The sequence below is a fragment of the Poecilia reticulata genome, linkage group LG14 (genome assembly GCF_000633615.1).
Source record: "Poecilia reticulata strain Guanapo linkage group LG14, Guppy_female_1.0+MT, whole genome shotgun sequence".
Classification (NCBI taxonomy): domain Eukaryota; kingdom Metazoa; phylum Chordata; class Actinopteri; order Cyprinodontiformes; family Poeciliidae; genus Poecilia; species Poecilia reticulata.
Window position 1 is genome coordinate 9,720,519 of NC_024344.1, and position 26,074 is coordinate 9,746,592.

General features: G+C 42.3%; 3 protein-coding genes across 6 annotated transcripts in view; all 3 read left to right on the plus strand.

Moving 5' to 3' along the window:
- Nucleotides 1-122: 122 nt before the first annotated feature.
- Nucleotides 123-6,079, plus strand: mtmr2 (myotubularin related protein 2). Its single transcript, XM_008427613.2, has 16 exons — nt 123-372; nt 1,354-1,456; nt 1,554-1,577; nt 1,764-1,830; nt 1,975-2,069; nt 2,152-2,256; nt 2,372-2,476; nt 2,554-2,637; nt 2,729-2,878; nt 2,955-3,143; nt 3,589-3,774; nt 3,861-4,067; nt 4,179-4,271; nt 4,360-4,473; nt 5,481-5,657; nt 5,745-6,079. The coding sequence occupies exons 1-16, from the start codon at nt 296-298 to the stop codon at nt 5,907-5,909; spliced, it is 1,941 nt and encodes a 646-aa protein (XP_008425835.1). The 5' UTR covers nt 123-295; the 3' UTR covers nt 5,910-6,079.
- Nucleotides 6,080-7,876: 1,797 nt separating this feature from the next.
- fam76b (family with sequence similarity 76 member B) lies at nt 7,877-13,321 on the plus strand. Its single transcript, XM_008427615.2, has 10 exons — nt 7,877-8,425; nt 9,355-9,419; nt 9,519-9,573; nt 9,707-9,862; nt 9,958-10,166; nt 10,919-10,969; nt 11,065-11,142; nt 11,254-11,389; nt 11,515-11,616; nt 12,196-13,321. Exons 1-10 carry the CDS (start codon nt 8,339-8,341, stop codon nt 12,283-12,285), a joined length of 1,029 nt encoding a protein of 342 aa, XP_008425837.1. The 5' UTR covers nt 7,877-8,338; the 3' UTR covers nt 12,286-13,321.
- Nucleotides 13,322-14,075: 754 nt separating this feature from the next.
- The window catches only part of taf1 (TAF1 RNA polymerase II, TATA box binding protein (TBP)-associated factor), a 14,006-nt gene continuing 2,007 nt past the window's right edge, over nt 14,076-26,074 (plus strand). The window contains exons 1-38 of one of the 4 annotated variants that reach the window (XM_008427616.1): nt 14,076-14,389; nt 14,537-14,651; nt 14,762-14,885; nt 14,966-15,082; nt 15,265-15,384; nt 15,522-15,763; nt 15,885-16,100; nt 16,436-16,678; nt 16,747-16,987; nt 17,132-17,239; nt 17,326-17,493; nt 17,585-17,712; nt 18,018-18,125; nt 18,240-18,413; nt 18,689-18,862; nt 18,964-19,068; nt 19,163-19,363; nt 19,441-19,582; nt 19,744-19,874; nt 19,973-20,053; nt 20,137-20,286; nt 20,382-20,501; nt 20,683-20,858; nt 20,954-21,186; nt 21,281-21,488; nt 21,586-21,757; nt 21,913-22,124; nt 22,238-22,346; nt 23,373-23,471; nt 23,556-23,733; nt 23,837-23,904; nt 23,984-24,106; nt 24,219-24,311; nt 24,426-24,510; nt 24,612-24,679; nt 25,124-25,240; nt 25,545-25,652; nt 25,826-25,921. In XM_008427616.1, the coding sequence (XP_008425838.1) occupies nt 14,538-14,651; nt 14,762-14,885; nt 14,966-15,082; nt 15,265-15,384; nt 15,522-15,763; nt 15,885-16,100; nt 16,436-16,678; nt 16,747-16,987; nt 17,132-17,239; nt 17,326-17,493; nt 17,585-17,712; nt 18,018-18,125; nt 18,240-18,413; nt 18,689-18,862; nt 18,964-19,068; nt 19,163-19,363; nt 19,441-19,582; nt 19,744-19,874; nt 19,973-20,053; nt 20,137-20,286; nt 20,382-20,501; nt 20,683-20,858; nt 20,954-21,186; nt 21,281-21,488; nt 21,586-21,757; nt 21,913-22,124; nt 22,238-22,346; nt 23,373-23,471; nt 23,556-23,733; nt 23,837-23,904; nt 23,984-24,106; nt 24,219-24,311; nt 24,426-24,510; nt 24,612-24,679; nt 25,124-25,240; nt 25,545-25,652; nt 25,826-25,921 (5,352 nt within the window). In that variant the 5' untranslated portion in view covers nt 14,076-14,389; nt 14,537. The remainder of the gene's footprint in view (nt 14,390-14,536; nt 14,652-14,761; nt 14,886-14,965; nt 15,083-15,264; nt 15,385-15,521; nt 15,764-15,884; nt 16,101-16,435; nt 16,679-16,746; nt 16,988-17,131; nt 17,240-17,325; nt 17,494-17,584; nt 17,713-18,017; nt 18,126-18,239; nt 18,414-18,688; nt 18,863-18,963; nt 19,069-19,162; nt 19,364-19,440; nt 19,583-19,743; nt 19,875-19,972; nt 20,054-20,136; nt 20,287-20,381; nt 20,502-20,682; nt 20,859-20,953; nt 21,187-21,280; nt 21,489-21,585; nt 21,758-21,912; nt 22,125-22,237; nt 22,347-23,372; nt 23,472-23,555; nt 23,734-23,836; nt 23,905-23,983; nt 24,107-24,218; nt 24,312-24,425; nt 24,511-24,611; nt 24,680-25,123; nt 25,241-25,544; nt 25,653-25,825; nt 25,922-26,074) is intronic. The other 3 variants (XM_008427617.1, XM_008427618.1, XM_008427619.1) reach the window with 3 other exon arrangements.

Consider the following 26,074-nt stretch of genomic DNA (forward strand, 5'->3'; position numbering starts at 1 on the left):
GTGTCCTTAACCTTTTCTGTCTAGTTACATATAAAAATAATTTTTTGCAATGATCTGAGTATCACATGAACTGCTAATATCCCAGACAACCGGCAGAGGGCGCCATCCTTCACAATGTCCTGTTTGTGACAGGGATTGGGAGGCTTCTGGGAAAAAATGGCAGCTTCCTTTTGTTTGTGAGGATTCGCTATGCTGGGAGTGAGCTTTTAAAGGCGGTGTTCAGCGGAAACTCCGGTCTACATCACGTTTTCGGAGCTCGTCCAGCCCTTTACTTAGACTTTTGAAGCAGGAGAAGATGGAGAAGAGCGGTAGCGTTGATAGTTTGGGCTCGAAACCCTCTTCCCGACAGCCAAGTGTTGATTCATTGTCCAGGTAGCAAAACCCTTCACATCTTATTGCTTTTAAATGTGGGTAAAAGTCTGAAAATTCATGCACTAATGAATATAGGGGCTTCTTAAACGTGTTTAATGTTTTCGTCCTCCAGTGTCTTGGGTGTAATTTTAGTAGCGAGTGTTTAAACTCCAATAATTAAGTCCGCTTCCTAAATTGTCACAAGACAATCAGAAGTCATTGAAATAGGACAAAAGCTTGGCTTGCATGTATCAGTTTTTCTCATTGTTTCCGAGTTCAGTTGGTTGTCTGATATAAAAGCTCATGGAAGCAATAAAACCTCTAAAACATTTCATTTAAAATCCGAACTGTGTGTAAGACAGACATGGGCGTTGTGCATTCTGTGATGCCACCTGCTGTTTTATTCAGCTCATTTTCACATTATATTCAAATACATAAAGTTCAAAATTATTCTAATTATAATTCAATACATTAAATGTGGTGACAGTGGAGAGGAACCACTCGTTTTTAGCAAGAAGAAACCTCCAGCAAAACCAGGCTTAGTTTGAGAATTTGAGAACCACAGAACCTGTAAGATACAGGAAACGTTGACTTGCTAGATAGAAATGGACATTTATTGTATTATCTAAGTACATTTCATATTGATTTATAGTGACATTGATAAATTCACAATAACAGCATTGCACAGCCTTACAGTTAAATATTTTTAAATAACTTTTAAAGTAATCACAATAGCTAGCATTGTGATCAGGAAAGCAATCCTAAAATATTAATTGAAGTTCTTAGTTATGTGACAATATGTGAAAGACTCATATGGGTGTAGTAGCTTTTAACTGTACGCTGCAGATCTATAGTAACTAGATTAATTTGATGCAAAAGGGGTATTAGCTGCAGAAGGCTGGTTGCATTCATACAGCCAGCAATTTATCGTCAAACATAAATCTAAGTTAAAGGAAGAAAGATTAAATCATGTTCTTCTGTCTTTGTTTTGTCCGTTCTCAGCACTTCCACCTCTCGCTCCGACCGCTCCGCCCAGGCCAAACCTCCGTCTGTTTTGTCCTCCGACTCTGTGTCGACGTCTGCAGAGTTTTCCCCTGAGCTCCGGGTTAGTTGCCTGCGTGCAGTTCATTGATATTCTGCAGCTTGATAAAAATGAGTTTTCATAACTAAAGCATCACTCTCCTCCTTTATGCATCCCCCAGGTGAAGCCCAAAGCCACTGCCAAGGTATGTTATCGTATAAGTTTCTGAGCCAAAATCAGCAACTTTTCAAACCTCTGAGTGAAACTTGTAAAGTTAATGTTGTAATGTTGCATTAGTTCTCCATGATTTATTTGGGTATTTTAAAATGTTTCTATAAATCTGTGGATATTTGAGATGGAATGACTGCTTTGCATGTTGGATGTTTTGTAGAAGGCACATAGGGACTCAGATAAAGAAGAACCACAGTTGCTTCCGAACGAAACCGTGCAAGATATGGGTAATTTATTTCCTTTTTTGCTTGGGATTTAAGGGGCTATCACAGAAAATAAACTATTATCTTCAAATTACTAAAAAGATAAAATAAAATTTCTTGAATAATTGATCTTTATCTTGTTTTTTTGGGGTGTGGGGGTTTTGATAGCACATGACATTACCTACTTCTGTCCTTTCACTGGAGCGCTGAGGGGAACAGTGATGGTCACCAACTACAGGCTTTTCTTTAAGTCCATGGACAAGGTGCGTGTGGACCATGTTAAAGATGGAAACGCTGTTAAGTAGTTTGAAGAATTATTTTCGTTCTTTTGTTGCTCGTATCTAGGATCCGGCGTTTATGCTGGATTTACCTCTCGGAGTTGTAAGTCGAGTGGAAAAAATTGGAAATACTTCGAGCCGTGCTGACTCGTCATATGGAGTAGTTTGCAAGGTGATTACCTGGTGTTGTTTCATACTTAGAGGAAACTGGATGATTCATCACACATCACTTATTTAAAACCTTCATTTCTACTGTTGCTCTTTTTTTTTTTTTTGCTATTTTGCAGGACATGCGCATTCTGCGATTTTCACACAAGCAGGTGGATGACACTCTCAAGAAGTCGATTTTTGAAGTTCTGATGAAATTCGCATTTCCTGTTTCCAACGGACTGGTGAGTCGCTTTCCAACTCACGGCTGCTGACGCATTGACGCAGCACAACCGCTTCATTTCTCCTCCTCACTACACAGCAAATCTTTGCCTTTGAATACGGGCAAGTTTTTCCTGAAAACGGATGGAAGGTGTACGATCCCATATCGGAGTATAAAAGACAGGTAATTCCAGGAGCACCGAGCTTTAATGTTTTGCTGAATCTTATTGGGAGCGTTCTTACCGATGTTTGTTTGTTTTTTTTTTAATTCTCAGGGTATACCCAATGAAAGCTGGAGGATAACGAAGGTAAACGACCACTTTGAGCTCTGCGACACATACCCATCCACTCTGGTGGTTCCGGTCAACATACCAGACGAAGAGCTGAAGAGAGTGGCAGCTTTTAGAGCGAAAGGCAGGATACCTGTGAGTAATCCATCCCGAACGTCCGCGACTTCGTCTCGCCGACGGTGCCAATGTTCTCCTGACCTTCATGTGGCAGGTGCTGTCATGGATCCACCCGGAGAGCCAGGCCACAGTGACGCGCTGCAGCCAGCCGACGGTCGGAGTGAACGGGAAGCGCAGCAAAGAGGATGAGAAATACCTGCAGGCGATCATGGATGCCAATGCTCAGTCCCATAAGCTTTTCATTTTCGATGCCAGACCGAGTGTCAACGCCGCTGCCAACAAGGTCGATGTTATGAATTTTTAAAAAGCAGCTTTTACTTGAATTTTATAGAAAGATATAATTAGAGCTGCTGGAATTAAGCAAAACCTGTTACAAAAACGGCAGCATGAATATAGAGGTATGACTATTTTTATATCGAGAAACAGTAATTTTATCAGCTCTTAAGCAAATCAAAGGTGACTTCATGCACTCTTTCATTAGCAGAAAAGATTATGCGGACATGCACATTATTGAAGTTACTCCTGTGTGAAAAGTCTTAAAATAATTGTCTTTTATTGTGGTTTCATTTCTACACTGCAAACTGAAAATATCACCTTTTAATGTGAGAAAATCTATTATTTTGCTATTTTTAATCTCTGCTACGCACAAGGATTCTATGTTTTTAATGAAGCGTGAATTGATTAAGGGCTGGGGGAAAAAACCTCTTTTTCTCGCTTCTGTTCTGCAGATGAAAGGCGGTGGATATGAAAGTGAGGACGCATATCAGAACGCTGAGCTCGTGTTCTTGGACATCCACAACATCCACGTCATGCGGGAGTCGCTGCGAAAACTCAAAGACTTAGTTTACCCCAACATCGAGGACTCCCATTGGCTGTCCAACCTGGAGTCCACTCACTGGCTCGAACACATCAAGGTGGGCAGGATTAATTACGAAAGCGAGCCACCCACTCGACATTTCTTAGCTACTCTGTGTTCATTTTTCTGCTGGTGTGTTTTCAGCTGATCCTGGCCGGAGCGCTGAGGATCGCGGACAAGGTGGAGTCTGGGAAAACGTCCGTGGTGGTGCACTGCAGCGACGGCTGGGACCGGACCGCCCAGCTCACCTCTCTGTCCCTGCTCATGCTGGACGGTTACTACAGAACCATCCGCGGCTTCGAAGTGCTGCTCGAGAAAGAGTGGCTGAGTTTTGGACATCGCTTCCAGCAGGTAAACTGAAACGCTTTTATCCCTTTAAAAATAAAAAAAAATAAAAAAATAAAGTTTGTATGTTGTAGTTTAAAAATACGTAACCGACTTTTCTCATCATGGGTCTGTCAGCGTATCGGTCACGGCGATAAAAACCACAGCGATGCAGACCGCTCACCTGTCTTTATCCAGTTCATTGACTGTGTGTGGCAGTTGACTCGACAGGTAAGTGAAGGATAACCGCGTGAGACATTTCTGTGTGGAGAAAGTGACGCTTGGAAGATAATATGCATCTTCTTTTTTATTATTGAAGTTTCCTGCAGCTTTTGAGTTTAACGAATACTTCCTGGTAACAATCCTGGATCATCTCTACAGCTGCCTGTTTGGGACATTCCTGTGTAACAGTGAACAGCAAAGGTTGAAGGAAGTAAGGGCCCTTTTGATTCTGTATTTAGTCACTTTTATTGCTAGAAGTTGCTGTCCACACTCCTTGACACATATGAAATCTAAAAACATGCTTCACATTTTGTGAAACATCAAATCCTGTTGCATTTGTGTGTGTTGCTCAATATTTGTATAGTGAGTGTTTTTGGGGGTGAAAAGTGTAAAATGTTCAGATTGTATTGCGTTAGGACACAGTAAGGCCTTTTTTTTTTTTTCTTCAGTTTTTCTCTATGCTTCTTGTGTGGGATGAAAGTTTAATGCTTTTCGCAAAATTAAAACCTCCGAGTTGTAAAAAATGTATTAGCTGGGATCAGTGCAAACTCAGGTTTAGAGTTCACCTCATCAACTTTCTAACCTAAATTTAGTCTCCACTTTATGTGCATCATGTATCTCTGCTGTACCTGCAAACTGGAACTGTGCAATATATTGAATTGCTGTCATCATCTCTAATTGCTTTATGTATATTTATTTGTGGTTGAGATGCTCACATTGACAGAAAATGGTGGCAAATAATACAAAAGAAAGAAGTGACACAAGTGGCAGCAAAACCAGGTTGAGAGAAAGTGGGAGGGGGGGGACAATCCACTGGTTTAAATAAAAGCTTTTCGTCGTCATCATATATTTATTACATACACGTAAAAAGAAAACAAACAAGATTTCACTTCTTAAACGTTCATATTTAAGATGTTTTCATTGAGAGCAAAGCAGACTTGCAGGCAGAGTTCTTGTTTTTGCACACAAACTTGGAGAATAAAACAGATTCTGATTGTTTTTAGTTGACTTTAAAGTGAATTATATTATATACACGTGCAACCTGTCCAAAACCTACGCATTTAAATTGTAAATAAAATTCACGTATATTTTTTTTATAGAATCATGACGCGGATTCACAATAGTGTGACGGGGACAGGATCATTTAAACAAATAATAAAAACAAGTCAAGATGTTGCAGAAACATTAATGCAATTGTTTTTTCTTCTTAACTTAAAGGAGATTCCCAAGAGGACGGTCTCGGTGTGGTCCTACATCAACAGCCAGCTGGAGGAGTTCACCAATCCAATGTATGTAAACTACTCAAACCAGGTGCTGTTCCCCGTTGTCAGCTTGCGCCACCTGGAGCTTTGGTCTGGCTACTACATCCGCTGGAACCCTCGCATGAAACCGCAGGTATATCATGAAATCTTCTCTCTGTTAGTTGTTTCTTAAGTGCTCCAAAGCTGAAAATGTAAGCTTCTTTTTTCCGTCTTCGACAAGGAACCAATTCACCAGCGCCACAAGGAGCTGCTGGCGAAGCGAGCCGAGCTTCAGAAGAGAGTGAACGAGCTCCAGAGGGAGGTGACGAACCGCTCTGCTTCATCGTCTTCGGAGAGGGCGGGCTCACCCACACGCTCCATCACTCCCGTGCAAACCTTTGTTTGACACTCAATGTCTTTATGAAAGCGTGAAAGAGTTTTTTTTTATGCCAGGGAGAACATTGGAAAACTAGGAATCAGTGTCATAACTGGATCCCAGAAGAGCCTCTTGAGTCGAGCCACTTCATTAGGGGACGAATGCATCACCACCACAAGTTTGAACAGGCAGAGATGTGTGACTATTCGGGTAGAGTGTGTTTACGTTGGAGATCACTGGACTGCAGCCATATATAAAATACTAGTCCTGTGAGGTAGAAGGGCATGTAAAAAAAAATAAAGAAGGACCTTAATGCCTGTTGACCCACCTACAATCAGTGTTTGTTTTAATTACACTAGTTATCATTTTGGTTATCTTTTTTTTATGCCTTATGCTTCATAGGAACACTCACTCCACTACTTCATGTTGATTTCAAAGCACAACAGCACAATTTGTGAACACAGTGCTGCAAAAAAACAGAAGAAAACCCAAGTGTTCTTTGAGTTTGTACATATGTGTTTCAGCCGATAACTAAAAAGAAATGATGCTAACATTTTTAACACTTGCTTTGTCTTCATTAATCAATCCTGTTTGACTTTTGCGACCAAATATCTGTTTTAATTTGAGAAGGGATACTACGTATAACATTCCTTTTAATGAGCAATTTAACTTTTGTGAGTTTAATTTCTCTAAGAAGCTAACATTATTTATTATCCTGTACTATGGACTTATGAACTCTAAGCTTCCTCTTTCTCTTAGTCTCATAATCACATTTTTTAGGTGATATCAGTAAGTTGCAATGGATATGCAATAATTTGGGTTTGTTTTGGTTATTAAATGTAATGTAATAATTAGAATCTGTGCCTTTTGTTCAAATAATCAAGAGTAAAAACTCAAATGTGCACAATGATGATAAAAACACTCGCATAAAACACTAATCAGCCTCATGATGTTTTCCTCATATGTAAGCTGTTGAAATTGTTTGGTAACTTCCCTAATAGCACTAGCAGTAATGAGTTTATAAAAAGTGCCTTTCATGGTTAAAAAAAAAAAAAAAAAAGTTGACTATTGGTGGGAACTCTTACTTTATGTTTCTACATTGTAGTTTTTAAATATACCCACTAACACTAATATTTCTTTGATTATTATACCACTACATCTTTCTCTGTGTACATCTCTGTCACTGATATTGTTCCTTTAAAATGTAGAACTATTAGTCATAAACTTCCACACCATTCCTTATGCTGTGCTTACTACCTTTATTGGTCTATTTCCTGCATTGTCAAGTGTACTGTCAGATGTCAACCCGTATTAAACTACTTAAAAAGTGACACTGGAGTCATTTTTAATGTCTGATTGTGAGTGGATAATGTTGAATTCTTTAGATTGGCACATAATTAAATTGGTAGGTGAGTAGTTGTGTCATACTGTTGATGCATGTGTTTTGGTTTTCTGAAGATTAAACAGTGACCAGTGAGATATGCAAAGTTTGGGATACACCAACTTTCTCCCTGATCTGTCTGCAGTGTTACTTGGTTTTCATGATGCTGTTTAATCACTAATGACCTCTCACAAAACTCTTGAAACCTTTACAGAAGAGCATTGGATTTTATTTAGGGGTATAAAATTTTTACCACACTATTCTGTTTTTTGTTTGTCTGTCACATAAAATCACAAAGAAATAGATTTAAGTCTATGGTTGTAACTTGCCAGGATTCCCCTGAATGGATAACTTCAGATTGAGGTTAAATTGAAATGTATTCATGATATCCACCCGAGCCTCCGTGTTATCACTTTTTTGCTTGTAAAAGGGCTTCCAATCATATAAACACCTTGAAGCGTTTTAAAATATTCAAGCCAACTTGCTTGTTTATCCTTTTAATAACGCAAGTGTAGGGGATATTGAAAACTGCTAAAATTTGTGCGGGCCCCTGATTGGCTGAGCTGATTTCAAACTGTAAATCCCGCGGACGGATGTTGTGTCGCGATAGGTTTCCTTCCTTCTTCGGGAGCTGTCGGCCTCTTCCGGTTACATGACACAAAAAGAGACACGGAAAACACAAGGAAAATACATTTCTCCGCGAGAACAGCGGAAACTTGAGCCCCGCGGAGTTCATTGTTGATGAGGATTAATTCCGAGGCGACGCTATTAAAAGCCAAGGAGAAGCCATTGCTGCGGGACGACGCAGCGAGAGAGCCCGGAGATCAGGACTTTATTGTTCTTCGCCGCTCGCTCGCTCCCTCCAGCTGAGCTATTTCTGTATTTGCCCTGCGCTACGTAGCCGAGCGGGCTAACGTCGGCCAGCGCTGGATGCCAACGCGGTGTGTTTTTCCCAGCTCTCAGTTGAGCAACAGCGAGCGGCTCTGACGGTAAAAACAGCGCGGCTAATCCGTTCGGTACGCAGCTGGACCTCGGTGTTCCTCGGCTAGGTCGGACGACTGCTCAGGCTGGGGCGAGAATGGCAACGTCGGCTCTGTACGCCTGCACGAAGTGTAACCAGCGGTACCCCTTCGAGGAGCTGTCGCAGGGCCAGCAACTTTGCAAGGTTGGAGAGCATGAGAGGGAGAACGACCCAAACAATCACGACCTTAGGAGTGTAGTTGTGTGCGGGTTGTTTGGTTATGGCCACCTTGGAGAGATTTAGCAAGGGCTCAGATTATGTAACAAGTTGGAAAACGTCCACATGAACGTAATGTTCATTTTATTGTAGAGTTAATAGCGGTGTTACCACACCCTGACCTGCTGAACACTTGTTAATACGGGTCACTTGCTGTACATATTTTTCAGACGTGTTGCTCCTGTGGTGCCGAGTGTATGATGGTACAGCTGAGAATTGAAGGCCTTTTAAGTCACATTTAAGCCTTATATAATTTCCACATGCCCTTAATTAGTTTCTACAAATTAATGAGTTTCAGATTTTTTTTTAATGTCCCCCAATCACCTCTGGATTAACTGCTCTTAAAGTTTCTAACTGAATTAAATCATTAATTGACTGCCATACTGTCTTTATAAAGTTGAAGGATACCAATTTAAAACAAACAATTTCTCCTGTGTTAATGAGTCACAAAAGAAAAAGGGAGGGAACAATGAACTGTGTATGAGATCAAATATTGGCATTCCCGGTACAGATGTTAAATAAAATAAAACTTTAAAAATAATTTAAATTGTAATGTGCGTTAGCAGAATCTCATGTTTAAAAAAAGTTAAATTAAAAACTCTGTGCCTCCTTGCAATTCTCTAAAATGGGAAAAACAAGAGAGCATGCCTTCAACTAAGGTTGATTTGTCGATCTGGATTAATAAATAAGAAAATTGATACAATCAAGAATCTGAGACATTCTCCATCAGATTGAAAATATAAATGCATCTTGACATAAAAAAAGATCCGAATTTATTTTAAAGCTTTTTACATGTATTTATACCAAGTGTGCCAATAACTGGAAGCTTCTGTACTTAATTTTTTTTTCTTTTGCAGGAGTGTCGTATTGCACACCCAATAGTGAAGTGTACATACTGTAGATCTGAGTTTCAGCAGGAGAGGTGAGAAGGGCTCCACTATTTTCTATTATCTCTTATTTGGGATGTTTTTATTTATTTATTTATTTTGTGTGGATTCAAACCCTGTTTGTTCCTCTGCAGTAAAACAAATACAATTTGCAAGAAATGCGCCCAGAACGTCAAACAGTTCGGAACAGTGAGTAGTAGAATCTTCCAAATTAGTTTTCACACAAAGTCGCACTTGTGCTCCCAAACCATCTGAAATTGCTTGTGACTGTTTCGTGTCCACATCCTGTTTTCAAAAGTTCTTCTTCATCTGTTTTTTGCAGCCCAAACCCTGCCAGTACTGTAACATAATTGCAGCTTTCATCGGGACAAAATGCCAGCGGTGTACTAACTCGGAGAAGAAATATGGACCCCCACAGACTTGCGAACAGTGCAAGCAGCAGTGCGCTTTCGACCGCAAGGAGGAAGGCAGAAGAAAGGTGAAAACCAGAGCAGATATCCAGTCTTGAGTTTGCGGCCCGTTTCGTCACGGGCGGAGTCTCACCGCCTGCTCTCTCTCTTGCTTGCGCCACAGGTGGACGGCAAGCTGCTGTGCTGGCTCTGCACGCTGTCCTACCGCCGCGTCCTGCAGAAGACTAAAGAACAGAGGAAGGGCTTCGGCTCCTCCAACTCCTCATCCCTGAACGAGAAAGACCACCACTCCAGATCGCATCACCACCATCATCACCACCACCAGCAGCACCACCAACACCACCAGCACAGACACAGCAGCTCCCACCACAAGTATGTCCGCCACAAGTTGTCGCTTCTAGTCAGTAGAGATTCGCCAATCTGAACTTTGCGTCCAGTCCTCGCAAATGGTTTCACCTGCAAGATTTCGATTGTGTGTGTGATTCTGATTTCTCCCCAAGAACGGAAACGTAGGAAAAAAATAAGAATAGCATTAAAGGAATTCAGTCATTTTCTTCAGTAATTATCAAGACCAGAGTCGATGCTGCACCACTTTGTTTGAGAGAGTGTGGGCTTGGAAACAGATTTACTAGTATTTTAAAATAAACACGATGAATACAGAGACGAAAACAAAATTATAAGGCAGTAATTTATATTATGTTAGCGATTAGCTTGGCTAGCCTTCCAATCTCTGTGTGTATTTGCTAGAGAATTTAGATCTTTACCTTAACTATGATGCATTTCCAAAATCRGCATGCTTCATGACAGATGTTGAAAACCTCAATTGAAAAATTGGAGCAACTTTGCTCTAGAGAATTCTTGTTACCTGTGTTAGATTTTTATTTTGTACTTATTATTTTACAAAATAACTTATTCACTTTTAACCTGAATTAATGGCAGAAAGTTTTCTTTTACATGGTTTTTTACATATCTGTGCTGCACTTTAAGACATCTCACCAGTCCTGAAAATGGCTAACCTTCAAATATCATCAATATTTTTGTCTGAAAATTGTTCTTTTACTCTAGTTGGAGTAAAAAGTTTATACCATGAAGTGCAGTTTGCTAAGTTTACCCATTTTTCACAGACTGAGTGGGAGCTTGAGTCCTGAGCAGGAGCCAGGACTGTGGAAACAGAGGTACAGCAACTTCAAGTTTGTTAAGTTTACACAACAGCCATTAAAATAATGTTTAAATATTCACAGTTCAGTTTTCCTCTGCGTTTCTTTTGCAGCCATAAATCGTCTTCAATCCAGAAGGAGACTCCAAAGAAGAAACCAAAACTGGAGCTGAAGCCATCCAACGGGGACAGGTAGCCCCAGCGTTGTCATTTAAGCTCGACTTATAGCTGCAAAATATTTGTCCCACACGTTCAGGAGCTTTTTTTTATTATTATTATTTGTTTTCTTGTTCATCCCAACAGTAGTTCAATCACCCAGTCCATGGACTCTGGTGGAACAGACAACTTCATTCTCATCAGCCAGCTGAAAGAGGAAGTTATGTCGCTAAAGAGGCTTCTTCAGCAGAGGGATCAGACCATTCTGGAGAAGGATCGAAAGGTGAGTCGTCTTCCATAGATGAACTCCAGCGCTAATTATTCAGTCAAAGCTCCGAGTTTCTGCTCTTTTTTCCTTTTTTTTTTTTATCTGATAATTAAATGTTGCAATTTTTTTCCCCCCTCTAGCTCACAGAGCTTAAAGCAGACTTTCAGTACCAGGAGTCAAATATGAGAGTTAAGATGAACCAAATGGAGAAGTCACACAAAGAGGCCATGGAGCAGCAGCAGGTGGGGTAGTTGGTGTACGACCGCGCTCTGGACTGGTTTGATCTCAAGCTGTTGTTTTGGTTATTTTTAACGTATCCCATCGATGTTTTGGGAAGCTTCAAGGTTAAACGTGTTCTAAGAAAACTTGGTTTTTAGTAACTGAACTCAGATCTCGGTACAGTTACCAACTTGCTGTTGTACATGATTTTTAAGCTTTGCGTCTCAAATCCACATGTGCAACAAAGGGGTTCACATTTTCAACATTGTGCTGCCCTTTATACTCACACTTTGACAAATGTCTAAGTTTTTTTTGTCATTTTATCATAGATTATAGGCATTATTAGTTTAAAAATTCAGCTGTACTTTATTAGCTTTTATAAAGAAACTTTTTTTTTTCTTGTGTTGCGATACATTGTTAAATTATTGTTGACAGTATATTTTTTAATGAATACAATGAGGAACGCAATTAGCAGTTTGTTCTTATAACTGAATTTGCACATCATATCTTAGAAACGGTCGTTGTGTTTGGTCATTTGACTCACATCCAGAATTGGAAATAAATGTATCCACTCTGATTTCACCGTTTGTGTCTTTCCACAGTCCAAGAACAGGGAGCTGATGAAACAAGTGGCCGCCCTCTCGAAGGGCAAAAAGTTTGACCGGACAGGAGGCTCACTGCTGTTGCCCTAACAATAGGCCGGTCAGCGGCTAACGACAAAGAGCGGCTTCATTCTCGCAGCACTGAGAGAGTCTCCCTCCTGTGTTTCCTCATTGCCATCTACTTTGATTGCTTCCTGCGATGCCGAAGCCAGAAGCCATGCTGTAAAAGGAAACCAGCTGTTACATTCAAGAAACCATTCTCTAAAAAGCAGCGTATTTTAGGTGTCTCGTGGCAAAAATTGCCTCGAGGGCTTCGACTTTAGATGGCGAGGAGGATGAAGCCCTTGTTTCTAACACTGCCGGGCCAAAACAAAACAAGCTTGGTGTGCTAATATGGAGAGCATTCTGGTGACTCTTGATTTTATGGATGTCATGCATTTATTTATTCAGCTGTATTTCTTAGCGGTTTGTTTTTGGGTTTTTTTCCCTCAGCATACTGGGACAATAGCCCTCATTCTGGGGGTTTCTTCAATAGCAATCATCAGTTATATTTTTCTAAGTGGATGCAAGATGAGCTCTCATTAACAGAAATTATGTGAAACTTTACAATGTATGCAAATGCCGACTGGGTGACCGTCAAACAGCAGAGAACTCCCTGGACTGACTAAGAAAAACAACCAGTGAGCGCTCTGAATGGCTGTCTGAGGCCTTTTGGTCTCCCATTTTCTCACTGTGTGACAGCTGTAGTGCTTTACTGGTCCTCTGTACTGGAACGGTTGTAACACTGCATGATTTTACTGCCAGAGACCAGAATGGTGTTGTGGTGAGACTTCTTTCTCCTCCTTATTTTAATTACTTTTTTTTGTTTTGTTTTAAGGATAACTTTTAAATGTATTTCTGTGCTCAGCCATTGTATTTAAACCATTGCTTCTATCTGTTTTAGTGAGTACATTATGTGTATAGTATGGCCAGTTGAAATACACTTGTTTGTAGAAAATGCTTTTTAAATGAACACACCTATCACCCTACATTACTGGGTTGGTTTCATACTGTGGCGTTCATGATCACTTTTGTACTTTTTTCAAACTTAAGTGTTTGAAACTATTATTAAACTGGCTAAACTGTTGCTGTGTGCTTGTTTTCTTGACCATTGGCTAGCTAACTTTATATTAGCTAGCTAACTTCATAGCTAATATGAAGCTATCCAATGACAATTGAATTTATAACAGTCATTTTTCGTATGATTTGTATGATTATACCTGACATTTCAAATTATTTAGAGGTGTACAGATATTTGCACCTAAGATGTATATAAAATAAATTAAGTTGAAGCATTTTTGATGACAGTATCTACTCAAAACCTCTAGAAACTCCTTGTTAACCATGCTTCATATACGATATGTGATATCGTTTGGGAAGAAGACGAGTTCTGTGATCCAGAGATGAACATGTTTAAGTTTGAAAAGCATACTGACCCCAGAACGTATTGTAAAGAGGCTGGTAAGGATGTCACTGAGCTAGTCCTTCACCGCCACTCAGGCAGAAGCCATTTCTCGAAAATCAACGTAAAACTGATTGCAGAAGGTTAAAATTTGKGCACAAATGGACAAAGTCTCCAAGAATACCATCAACTTAGTTGCAAAGTGGCACGAGAACGATAAAGAAGCTGCTTTGGGGTGGACGTCACATACCAAAATGGCCCACAAACCGGACTCAAATACACCATTTCTGACAGGCGTCGAGTCCATCAAACATTTTTTATTTATTTATTTTTACTTTATTGAACATATTCTTTACTTCAGTAATTTACTCTTTGTGTTTCAACAGAAATTTTAGCTGTCGACAAATTTCCGAGTAGCCCGTTAACGCATCACGCTGTTCATCCGGGTCACGGCGAGGTTTCCGCTCGTTTACGGATAGCTTCTCTGTGTTGCACAAATAAAAACAAAACTTCATATTTAATCGGGTTGTGTCACGGATTGTTAAATAGATTAACATTATTTATCATAACCTGGCCAATTTAACGTAGGCACGGGGGGAAACATGCATAGTAACATAGCTTTTAGCTTACGTATTACAGCTTTTTGAGTTTAACCATCGTTAGCTAAACCTTTTAGCGCTTAGCTGCCTGTGTTAGCATGCAGTGAAAATACCAAAACAAAAACATAAACAATCTCAAGAAGAACCAGAGAAGGTAAGTACAACATAATTCCCTAAATATAGTATAGGTCTTGTAACTACTTGAGCACTAACGTGTAAAACTTAGTCATCATTGCATATCTTACGTACCATCGGTTTAGCTGTGTGCCTGGTGTTTATAATGCCATTATTCTTATTGCAGGATGTCTGATTCAGACAGCGATGAAGACCAGGACCGACCCTTTTCCCTCACTGGCTTTCTGTTTGGAAACATCAATGAAGATGGGCAGTTAGAGGGAGACAGTGTTCTGGACAATGTGAGCCTTTTCAAGACTTCTTGTTACAATATTATACTCTGTATGTGAGTATTTTTTTTTCCAGTTTTTAGGGAATATTTGTCTCTGATTTGCATATTGTCATGCTCCAGGAGTCCAAGAAGCATCTTGCTGGTTTGGGGACTTTGGGTCTGGGCTCTCTCATCACCGAGATCACGGCCAATGAGAGCGAGAATAAGGAGGAAAACAGAGAATCTGTAAGCGTGGATTCAGAGGGTGAGTATGAATGATGGTAGCGCTTGGCAAGACTATGACCAGCAACCAGATGTGATATATTTTTGTATCTCCTATTGCAGGTTGGGTGAAAAGCACTGACGATGCAGTGGACTACTCTGACATCAGCGAGGTTGCTGAGGATGAGACTAAAAAGTACCACCAGGCGATGGGGTCTTTGCAGCCCAGCAGGAAAACAGGTGAATCCTAATTTAGGGTTTAGGATTGTGTTTCAGCAGACATTCTGCTCTGACATGTCATTTATTGGCATCAAAAACCAAATTTCCGGTTGTACAATACCCTTGTTGTTTGTTTTCTTAACCTTATCTTTAACTTTCTATTTTTTGGTGTGTAACCGCGTCTTTAATCTCCTTCCTCCTAGATGATGAGGATGATTATGATGCTGACTGTGAGGATATTGACTCAAAGCTTATGCCTCCTCCTCCACCGCCTAATCTTCCTACTTCAGCTAAGAAAGAAGGATCGCCCACCGGTACAAATGGTAAAAAGAAATTGTAAAATATGTTTTTAAAGGCTGCCTGTAAAAAACAAAACAAACAAAAACCTGTGCTTGTCTTACACCTATTGAACACTGGATTACCACTTTACTCCGACTTTAATTTTCCTCTGTATTGGCAGTTGGGGAAGAGGGCGATGGCATCATCTTGCCCTCCATTATTGCACCGTCTTCCGCTGCCGATAAGGTAGACTTCAGCAGCTCTTCAGACTCTGAGTCGGAGACGGAGCGGCCCTGCCAGGGTTCGGGAGTTCTAGGGCCTCCGGACAGACTCACCCTGCCTCTTGCGGGCATCATGCAGAAGGATGCTGCCAAGGCGTTACCGAGTGTCACACAACTCTTTCCAGAGTTTAAGCCTGGCAAGGTAAATCAGTTTTTCAAACATAAAATAAATCTGATACTGTTTGAGAGTCTTTTTTTTTTTTTAGCTAGATTTAAATGAAACACGTAGTCTAAGAGTTTTTATTTTTTTGGATGTCTGTCAGGTTCTTAGGTTTTTACGGCTGTTCGGTCCTGGTAAGAACATGCCTTCGGTTTGGAGGAGCGCCCGCAGGAAGAAGAAGCGGAAACACAGAGACCCTCAGCCAGGGACTCCTCCGCCAGAGGAAGACGCCTCTGAAGCAATTCAGGAGAAAAAGTCTGGATGGATTTATGAGTACGCACTCCCTCCAGCCCCAGAGCACTGTCTCTCTGATGACGAGGTAAAGCTTTCGCGTTACAAGGTCTTGTAGTTTTGTAGTTTATTCTTAGTTTTTGAGTGCTTTTATGAGTTTTGAAGTTATTTTAAGGATGGAAAAAAAAACATCCTTAAAAAATTTTTTAAGGATGTTTGAAGAGTTATTTTTGAATCTTAAAGGATAAAAATCTGAATTAAAATGTCTAAGTATTATTCTTAACTTGTTTTAAATTGTTTTTGATTATAGATGGATGCGCACTCATTCAAAAATAAAGAAAGATCCATTTCACTGTGGTTTGTCACTTCTTTCTAAATGTTTAAAACATGTTTTTTTTTTGCATATTTTCTACGCGTTGTTAGATAACCATGATGGCTCCAGTAGAGTCAAAGTTCTCGCAGACGTCCGGAGACGCGGACAAAGAGACAGAGTCTCGACCTAAGGTAGCAGAATGGAGATACGGTCCGGCGCAGCTCTGGTACGACATGCTGGGAGTACCTGAGGACGGAAGCAACTTCAACTACGGGTTCAAACTCAGAGAAGATCAGCTCAGTGAGGCTGAAGAGCAAGATCTGCCCAAAGAAGTAACAGAACCTCCTGAAGAGGTTTGTTTCCACAGACGAGGATGACATTTACGCGACTAGTGGTGACTCTCCATTTTATATTTCCTCAGGCTCAGAAAGAAGACGACAGCATGGATGTCGATGACGACGACGGTGGCGACGGAGATAAAGTGAGGCGGGTTCTGGAGAACGAACTGTTCCTAATGGTCACTCAGCTGCAGTGGGAGGACGACATCATCTGGAACGGAGAAGACGTAAAACACAAGGGGACCAAGACTCAGAGGGCCAGTTTAGCAGGATGGCTTCCCTCCAGCATGACCCGGAATGCTAACGCTTATAATGCCCAGCAGGGTGAGAGTAGAAGCCTGGATAATACACACAAATAAACCTCGTAATGTTAGAAAAAAAGTAGCTTTTTTTTTTTTTTTGCTGAAAATCTCTCAACACCAGGTTCCATAAGAAGGGAATAAAATCATAAACTTTATAATCCTCCAGGTCTGACCCGGAGCAATTCCCAGCTGGTCCCACCGACGCCGCCGCCTATTCCAAAAGCTTCCTTGATTTCTGCCTCGAAGCGGGAGAAAAGCAGCCACGACAATCAAGGTGTCCTTTTAGTTTCCTCTGCACAGCTATTCTGTCAAATAAAGCTTCCACGCTGATGTTTATTGATTATTTCTGCTTCCTTGCAGCCTCTCTAGAAGAAGACTGTTTGTGGTTTTCCATTTTCCCCATTGACAACGAGGAGTTGGTGTACGGCCGCTGGGAAGACAACATCATCTGGGACGACCAGGAGATGGACCACTTCCTCATGCCGCCGGTTCTCACACTGGATCCCAACGATGAGAATATAATACTAGGTGAATTAGAAACCATGACCTCACCGATCTCAGCTTCTGCGAAACATGTTTAACTTTGGTTGGATATTTACCGAGCTCCTGTGTCGTCTAGAAATCCCCGATGAAAAGGAGGAGACGACGTCTCATTCGCCGTCAAAAGAGAATAAGAAGGAGACGGCAATCAAGAAGAGTCGGATTCTGTTGGGGAAGACCGGCGTGATTAAAGACGAGCCACAGCAGGTATATCAGTCCATCAAAGCAGACAGAAATTCTGCAACCTAAAATTACTTTATTTGCCACACCACATATTTTGTAATATCAGAACAGATGGGACTGTACACATCCATGGTTAAAGGTGTTGGATTTAGGGAAAAACAGTAGTTACCCCTATAAATGAGCAGTAGTTGGGCTTTTTTCTATGCTGTGTTTTACCTCCATTTATCTCCTTTTTACGCCGACGCCGCTGAGTAAATTCCAGTGTAATAAAGTTAGTAGTTGTAACATTAAATTTTTAATGATTTTTATTTTTAAAAATTTTATCACAGAACATGTCCCAACCTGAAGTCAAAGATCCTTGGAACCTCTCCAACGACGAGTTTTACTATCCCAAACAGCAAGGCCTGAGAGGAACGTTTGGCGGCAACATCATTCAGGTAGCTAACAGAGACCAAACGGGCTTTAGACCGAATGCTGCCAAATCTTTCTTTGTTTCTTTCCTCTTTTTTTTTTTTTTTTTTTTAACGAGTTCTTTGTCTGTCCTTCCACAGCACTCCATTCCAGCACTTGAGCTGAGGCAGCCCTTCTTCCCCACTCACATGGGTCCAATGAAGCTTCGGCAGTTCCATCGACCGGCCCTGAAGAAATACTCTTTCGGAGCTTTAGCGCAGCCGGGTCCGCACGCTGTTCAGCCGCTGCTCAAACACATCAAGAAGAAAGCCAAGGTAAAGAAAGCCCCAATTTACCCTTTTGTTTTACATGAAGCTAATTTATTCCAGCTCTGCTGTGAGTCGGCAGGTTTGTGGGATCATTCAGCAGATTAGTGAACACAGATGGAACAGGAATGAATAAAAATACAAAACCAGAGAGAAATACGATTCAGCAGCTCCCCCTCACCGTCTTCTGCAGGGACTTCTACAACGAGGCTGTGTGTTTTTTTTTCTTTCTCTCTCTCTCTTGTTAATAACTCGACGCATATTGCTGTGCGTTTGGGGAACAGATGCGAGAGCAGGAGCGCCAGGCGTCAGGCGGCGGAGACATGTTCTTCATGCGAACGCCGCAGGACTTGACCGGCAAAGACGGGGATCTGATCCTGGCGGAGTACAGCGAGGAATACCCGCCTCTCATCATGCAGGTTGGCATGGCGAGCAAGATCAAAAACTACTACAAGAGGGTGAGCAGCGTCTTTGTTTTTTCAGCTGTGACTTTACGTCCGTTCGTACCCGGTCGTCGTGTAAACGCGTTTGCAAATGGCAACGTTCCTGTGTCCCGCAGAAACCCGGAAAAGATCCAGGAGCGCCTGACTGTAAATACGGAGAGACAGTTTATTGCCATACCTCCCCTTTCCTTGGTTCTCTTCATCCTGGTCAGCTTCTTCAGGTCTGCATGTCCATGTTTTTGATAATGTATAAACAATTAGATAAAATCTCTCTGACCTACTGACACGCCGCAATTTTTGTTGTCTTCCTTAAAGGCGTTTGAAAACAACCTCTTCCGGGCTCCAATCTACCTGCACAAGATGCCGGAGACGGATTTCCTCGTCATACGAACTCGACACGGCTACTACATCAGGGAGCTCGTGGACATTTTCGTCGTTGGTCAGGAGTGCCCGTTGTTTGAGGTTCCAGGTCCAAATTCCAAGCGCGCCAACACTCACATCAGAGACTTCCTGCAGGTCGGTGCATTCGTCTCGCCGCGGCGCATTGACCTCTCCTCTTGATGTTGCTGAAGGTTCATCTGCGTTCTCTGCAGGTGTTCATTTACCGCTTGTTCTGGAAGAGCAAAGACCGGCCTCGGAGAATCCGCATGGAGGATATAAAGAAAGCTTTTCCCTCGCACTCGGAGAGCAGCATCAGGAAGCGGCTCAAGCTCTGCGCTGACTTCAAGCGTACAGGTAACACACACAGAATTTGGGAGGAAAACTTTAGACATTCACACATGGTTTCAACATGTGTTTTTATCTAGTGTTGATCAGAAATGGTAGAGAGAGACAGGGATTTTTTATTTTTTTTACTTGGCTCACATGAAACTCCAAGTGTCTTGTGTTCGTGCCAGGGATGGACTCAAACTGGTGGGTGCTGAAGCCTGACTTCAGGTTGCCCACAGAAGAAGAAATCAGAGCCATGGTTTCTCCAGAGCAGTGCTGCTCTTACTACAGTATGCTGGTTGCAGAGCAGAGGCTTAAGGTGACAATGGTTACCTCATCTTGTGGGGGTGGAAAAATAAAACGGAGCAAAAGTAAATGTTGTGTTTCGTTTAACTTTGTGCTTTCCATCCATCGCAGGATGCTGGATACGGCGAGAAGTCTTTCTTTGCTCCAGAAGAGGAGAACGAAGAGGATTTTCAAATGAAGATCGACGACGAGGTGCTTGACGACGTGAACGCGGTTTTGAGACGAGAGAGAAGCAAAGCGTCGTTTCCACACTAACTCTGTGTCACGGACCGCAGGTGCGGACGGCGCCCTGGAACACGACCAGAGCCTTCATCTCCGCCATGAAGGGGAAGTGTCTGCTGGAGGTCACGGGAGTGGCAGATCCCACCGGCTGTGGAGAAGGCTTCTCGTATGTGAAAGTGCCAAACAAGCCCACTCAACAAAAGGTCCATTTTCTGAAGTAGATTCCCATCATCCCGGTATCGTTTCTTTTTCCCCCCAAAGTTTTTTTTTCCATATATTTGTCTTTGTTTTTCGTCAGGACGACAAAGAGCCACAGCCTGTAAAGAAGACGGTGACGGGGACGGACGCTGACCTGAGGAGGCTCTCTCTGAAGAACGCCAAGCAGCTCCTTCGCAAATTTGGCGTGCCAGAGGAAGAGGTAAAAATCAAAACTATGTCTGGTTTGTTGGCAGGTGTTCACTCATACAGACCTGGTACTGCTGAATGCCATGTTCAGCTTTATACATCCTCTCATCACGATGCTGCCGCCCTGCTGTTTTCTCTGGGAATGGTGTTTTTGCTCCATTTTTCGGCAATTCTTTTTGTTGCTCTCGTGTCAGATCAAGAAGCTTTCCCGCTGGGAGGTGATCGACGTGGTGAGGACCATGTCCACGGAGCAGGCACGTTCAGGCGAAGGCCCGATGAGCAAGTTCGCCCGAGGCTCTCGCTTCTCTGTCGCCGAACACCAGGAGCGCTACAAGGAGGAGTGCCAGAGGATCTTTGACTTGCAGAACAAGTGTGGCTTATTCCCTAGCGTCATATTTGTCACCCTGAAATCACCCTGTGCGAGTTTTAAGTTTTTTTCTCATTATTTTCACCCCTCGACGGCAGAGTGTTGGAGTCCACGGAGGTGTTGTCCACAGACACAGACAGCAGCTCAGCTGAAGATAGCGACTTTGAGGAGATGGGTAAGAACATCGAGAACATGCTGCAGAACAAAAAGACCAGCTCGCAGCTTTCCCGCGAGAGGGAGGAGCAGGAGAGGAAGGAACTGCAGAGGATGCTGCTGGGCGAGGAGAGCGACCGCGACAACAAGGGACGCAAGGAGCGCCGCAAAGGCTTGTGTAAGCAAACGAGCTCTTCGGCGGAGCAGGGGCACGTTCTGCCTGCCGAAGCGTGCGTCTCTGACCCCTCGTGCGACCGTCCTTCCCTTCACAGCCAGCGCCTTGTCCACCAGCTCCCACAAAGACGATGACACGTCCTCCGTCACCAGCCTGAACTCGTCGGCCACGGGGCGACGACTCAAGATCTATCGCACCTTCAGGGACGAGGACGGCAAAGAGTACGTGCGCTGCGAGACGGTTCGCAAAGCCGCCGTCATCGACGCCTACACCCGGATCAGAACCACCAAGGACGATGAGTTCATGTGAGTTTCGGCTTTCGGTCCCAGAGTTTTAGGTCTTTTTAAGGAGGAGATGGATCCCTCACACCCTTCTTTCTGGTTTTTTTTTTTGTGGTTTCAGACGAAAGTTTGCCCTCTTCGATGAGCAGCACAGGGAGGAGATGAGGAAGGAGCGCCGGCGTATTCAAGAGCAGCTCAGGCGGCTGAAGAGAAACCAAGAGAAAGACAAGATCAAAGGACCGCCGGAGAAGAAGTCCAAGAAGGTCAAGGAGAGACCAGACCTCAAGGTAAAAGTAAGCTTGCTGATTCAGTTCTATAGACATTTTCTTTCCCTTTTACAAGCTCACTTTGAGTTTATGTAGTTTCAATTTGCAGCATATACTGATAGATTGCCATCGTGTTCCTTAATGTTTGCTTCTGTGTTTTGTGTTTGTTTGTTTTTTTCTAGCTGAAGTGCGGCGCGTGTGGAGCCATTGGACACATGAGGACCAACAAATTCTGCCCGCTGTACTACCAAACCAACGCCCCGCCCTCCAACCCGGTCGCCATGACGGAGGAGCAGGAGGAGGAGCTGGAAAAGACCGTGATCCACAACGACAACGAGGAACTCATCAAGGTGGAGGGCACTAAGATTGTTCTGGGCAAGCAGCTCATTGAAAGGTAGCAGATCGTTGTTTATTTCATTTCTAATCTATTCCCATAACACGTATGTGCTTTGTGTGTTATGTTTTGTCCTCTTTGACACACGTGAGCTGCTGCTGCTTCTTTAACAGTGCCGATGAGGTGCGCAGGAAGTCTTTGGTGCTCAAGTTTCCCAAACAGCAGCTGCCACCAAAGAAGAAGAGACGCGTTGGCAGTGCGGTCCACTGTGATTACCTCAATGTGAGCACGATTATCAGTCATTGAGTTCACTCCTAGTACTGGCCAGAACTATAAAAGAATCAAAACACTAAATTAAATCCCAAAGAATTTAAAGGTTAACACGCAGAGAGGAAAGCGATATGCAAATAGGTTAAAGGGTTAAAAGACCACAAAATACGCAAGTGGAACACAGTGCAAAATGTGATTGAACTCATTTTTATTAACTTTGCTACTAATTGCAGTTTATCTAACCGCTCTTCAGAGCAACAGAGGCGCTATTAAAAACCGAAACTGCAAAGTTTATGAAAAACTGTCTTTTGACCACGACTCTGTATCCGAGTTAAAAGGAAGGTTTTGGTCAAAAGTGGCACCAGAGCGGCGGAGTTGAAACGTTTTTGCACACTGAGTTGAAGTTGTCAAGTTTAAAGTTCCCTTTAGTTACAGTTCTTTTTATTGTTTTGTTTTTTTAACTTAAAAGTCCAAAAAAAAGTTTATTCCAAAGTTTTGTACCTGCTCAAGAATAAAGCGAATACAATATTTTGATTAAACAATAAAAAAAAATCATATTTTTGTAAAAAAAAAAAAAAAAAAGAAGCCATTTTTAAACAGGAATATTCCTGTTAAAACATATTATATCCTGTATTTTTGGAGTTTATCAATTTCTCAATGAAAAATGTTCATTCCTCTCACCCAACAAAAACATGATGTATGTTTCATACGTTCTTCATGTCACTAGGTTAAATGTAGCCACGTCTGCTTCTGACATAATCACTGAATATTTGTGCTATGAAATTGAAATGAAAGCAAAAAACCTGGTTCAAGAAAAAGACACCGAGTGTAGTACGTATCATTTTCCTTTGAAACAAATTTTTAATTAGCTGCCTTCAATTTTCATGTCCTGGCAGATTAAAGTTTGTACAAGTTTCGATTTCTTGTTATGAGCCAGACAAAACCATTTGACCCCCTATGTGGATGTTGTTGAAAGTTATGCTTCCTGGTAATAAGACGCTCTAACGTGTTTTTCTGACTCTGTTTGTCTTTTAACAGAAACCACACAAGGCAATCCACCGCAGACGCACTGACCCCATGGTCACTCTGTCCTCGGTGCTGGAGGGAATCATCAACGATATGCGGGATCACCCCAATGTAAGATCTCAGAAACATGCTCCAGTTTGTGCCTCTCCCTGCCCAGTCTCATCAAAAACCATCCCCTCCCCTCTCCAAATCTAGACGTACCCTTTCCACACACCAGTCAACGCCAAGGTGGTCAAGGACTACTACAAGATAATCAGTCGGCCCATGGACCTGCAGACGTTGAGGGAGAACGTGCGGAAGCGGATGTACCCGTCGAGGGAGGAGTTCCGGGAGGCCGTGGAGCTCATCGTCAAAAACAGCGCCACGTACAACGGTGATCCAAAACTCTCTTCGCGTGCCTTCGAATTTTCCCCATCAGTGTTCTGAGATTGATCTGTGTTGTTTTTTGTTGTTTTCTTTTTCTTCACCCCCACCAGGAGCCAAACATCCCATTACACAAGTGGCCCAGTCCATGCTTGACCTGTGTGACGCTAAGCTGAAAGAGGTGAGTTAAAAGAAGCAGTATGTCTTTCTAGTTTTGTTAGCTTCGGTCATAACCGTCGCATTTCTGGCTGCGGCGGCAGAAAGAGGATCGGCTGGTGAGGCTGGAGAAAGCGATCAACCCCCTTCTGGATGATGACGACCAGGTGGCGTTCTCCTTCATCCTGGACAACATTGTGACTCAGAAAATGATGGTGGTTCCCGATGTGAGTATGCGCCGCCCTTTCTCACTAGAAACAACATGCAGAGTGTTTGAGCCGTGACAGAATCGATTCGCGCTCGTTCCCTCCTCTCCTCTCACACCGTTTCCTTCAACAGTCGTGGCCGTTTCACCATCCTGTCAACAAAAAGTTTGTGCCGGATTACTACAAGGTTATTGTAAATCCTATGGATCTGGAGACTATCCGGAAGGTGAGACACTAACAAAAAGGCTGTAATTAAAAAAAAAAAAGTGTCAACATTATAAAGAAATCAGGATGAGACTACTAAAATGCTGCTGTCTTTTTTTTTTTTTTTGTTCTGCAGAACATCTCCAAGCATAAATACCAGAATCGGGAAATATTCCTTTCAGATGTCAGTCTCATCCACGCCAACAGCATTAAATACAATGGTGCTTGTTTTGTTTTGTTTTGTTTTTTTGTATGTTTTTTCTTTTTCTTTTTTTTTTACTTTGTGCAGAACAACACGTGACAGAATGTGCCTTTTGAACAGGTTCAGACAGTCCGTACACCAAGACCGCCCTGGATATTGTAAATGTGTGCAAAGGGACTTTAGCAGAGGTAAGTTTTATTTGTTATACACATTATCATTGCGTAGAAACCGGTGACGATATCTTTTAGGGATCTTTTTAAGATAAAACGGTTAAGATTCCCATATAGTCTTTAAAAGTCTGGATTTTAATGAAAACTTATCCGATCCCCAAACTTCATTCCCTATACCAGCGTTTAAGTCTTTTCTGTGCATTCATTTATCCATCAATCCATCCTTTTTTATTCATCCATCCACCACTTCTCTTCTTTATTTTCTGTTTTTTAAGTAAAAGGAACAATTTTTGTCACAATGTGATTGAATCCTGTTTTTTTTGTTGTTTTTTCAAGGATCACTTTAGAGGAAGTTGAAATTTGATTTTAACTCTGACATTTTTTTATTTATTTATTTTTTCTCGAAACGTTTCGCACTAGAGGGTAGACGTTTCACTGAAATAACGTTTCGTTTCTTTTCAGTACGACGAGCACCTGACCCAGCTGGAGAAGGACATCTCCACAGCCAAGGAAGCAGCTCTGGACGCAGCAGACTTGGAGAGCCTGGACCCAATGACACCCGGGCCGTACACGCCACAGGTAAGCGCGCCCGCTGCCCGGTCAGGTTGCCGGCGTACAGGAGAGAAGCGTACGTTGTGGTACACGCAGTAGATTCCTTGCTACATCGTTCACTGTTATTCCTGCCCTTTTCTTTCTGACTTCTTTGCTCTACTAGCGCTCCCCTCCAGATTGTTACGTTGTATTTGCGCAGTCTGGTTTCTTCACCACAGTGTCTCCTTGTTTTTTTCCCTCCCCCACTTTCCAACGTGTTTCCTGTGCTTCACTCCTGCCTTCACTTCCTTTCTCTTTGTTTGTGTATGCCACTGTGTGTGGTGTTGGCCAGCCTGCTGATCTGTTTGACAGCGTGGCTTCAGGGAGTCTACCCAGAGAGCCCAGCAGCCTTTTCTCTGAGGGACCTCTGTTGGTTGCTCCAGAGAAGAGAGGGGGGCAGGTACGGAGGGAGACACATGCCACCTCTCCTCAGACTTTCCTCAGAGCATCGGGCAATTTATTTTACCTGCTTACCAAAAAAGTTGTCCAGTACAAAGCTTTTTTTTATATATGCTTTCATTTCAATAAAAACTGGACTATGTGTGATTATTTTTGTTTCGTTCTGGCTGTCAGGGACGGCACATGAGGAGACCAGGAGAGGAGGACTCGGACGTGGACATCGAGGGCTTCGAGGAGGAAGATGACGGGAAACCCAAGACTCCTGCTCCCGTAAGAAAGATAAATTACTTATAGGTGAAAATGAAAACAAGGGGATTAATCGTGTTGAAAGAAAACTTATTTAGTAGCTGATTAATTGTAAGTGGGAGATAAAAATGGACAAAAAAAGGCAAATTACTGAAAGGACAGCATACTCAGAGGAGT

Bases quoted from the DNA above. Each gene is read 5' to 3' on its own strand.
- fam76b (XM_008427615.2), top strand. From the start codon at position 8,339: ATGGCAACGTCGGCTCTGTACGCCTGCACGAAGTGTAACCAGCGGTAC. The intron at 10,970-11,064 runs GTACAGCAACTT...TTTCTTTTGCAG, and splicing joins CCAGGACTGTGGAAACAGAG to CCATAAATCGTCTTCAATCC. The intron at 11,143-11,253 runs GTAGCCCCAGCG...TCATCCCAACAG, and splicing joins AAGCCATCCAACGGGGACAG to TAGTTCAATCACCCAGTCCA.
- mtmr2 (XM_008427613.2), top strand. From the start codon at position 296: ATGGAGAAGAGCGGTAGCGTTGATAGTTTGGGCTCGAAACCCTCTTCC. The intron at 1,457-1,553 runs GTTAGTTGCCTG...TGCATCCCCCAG, and splicing joins AGTTTTCCCCTGAGCTCCGG to GTGAAGCCCAAAGCCACTGC. The intron at 4,474-5,480 runs GTAAGGGCCCTT...CTTAACTTAAAG, and splicing joins AACAGCAAAGGTTGAAGGAA to GAGATTCCCAAGAGGACGGT.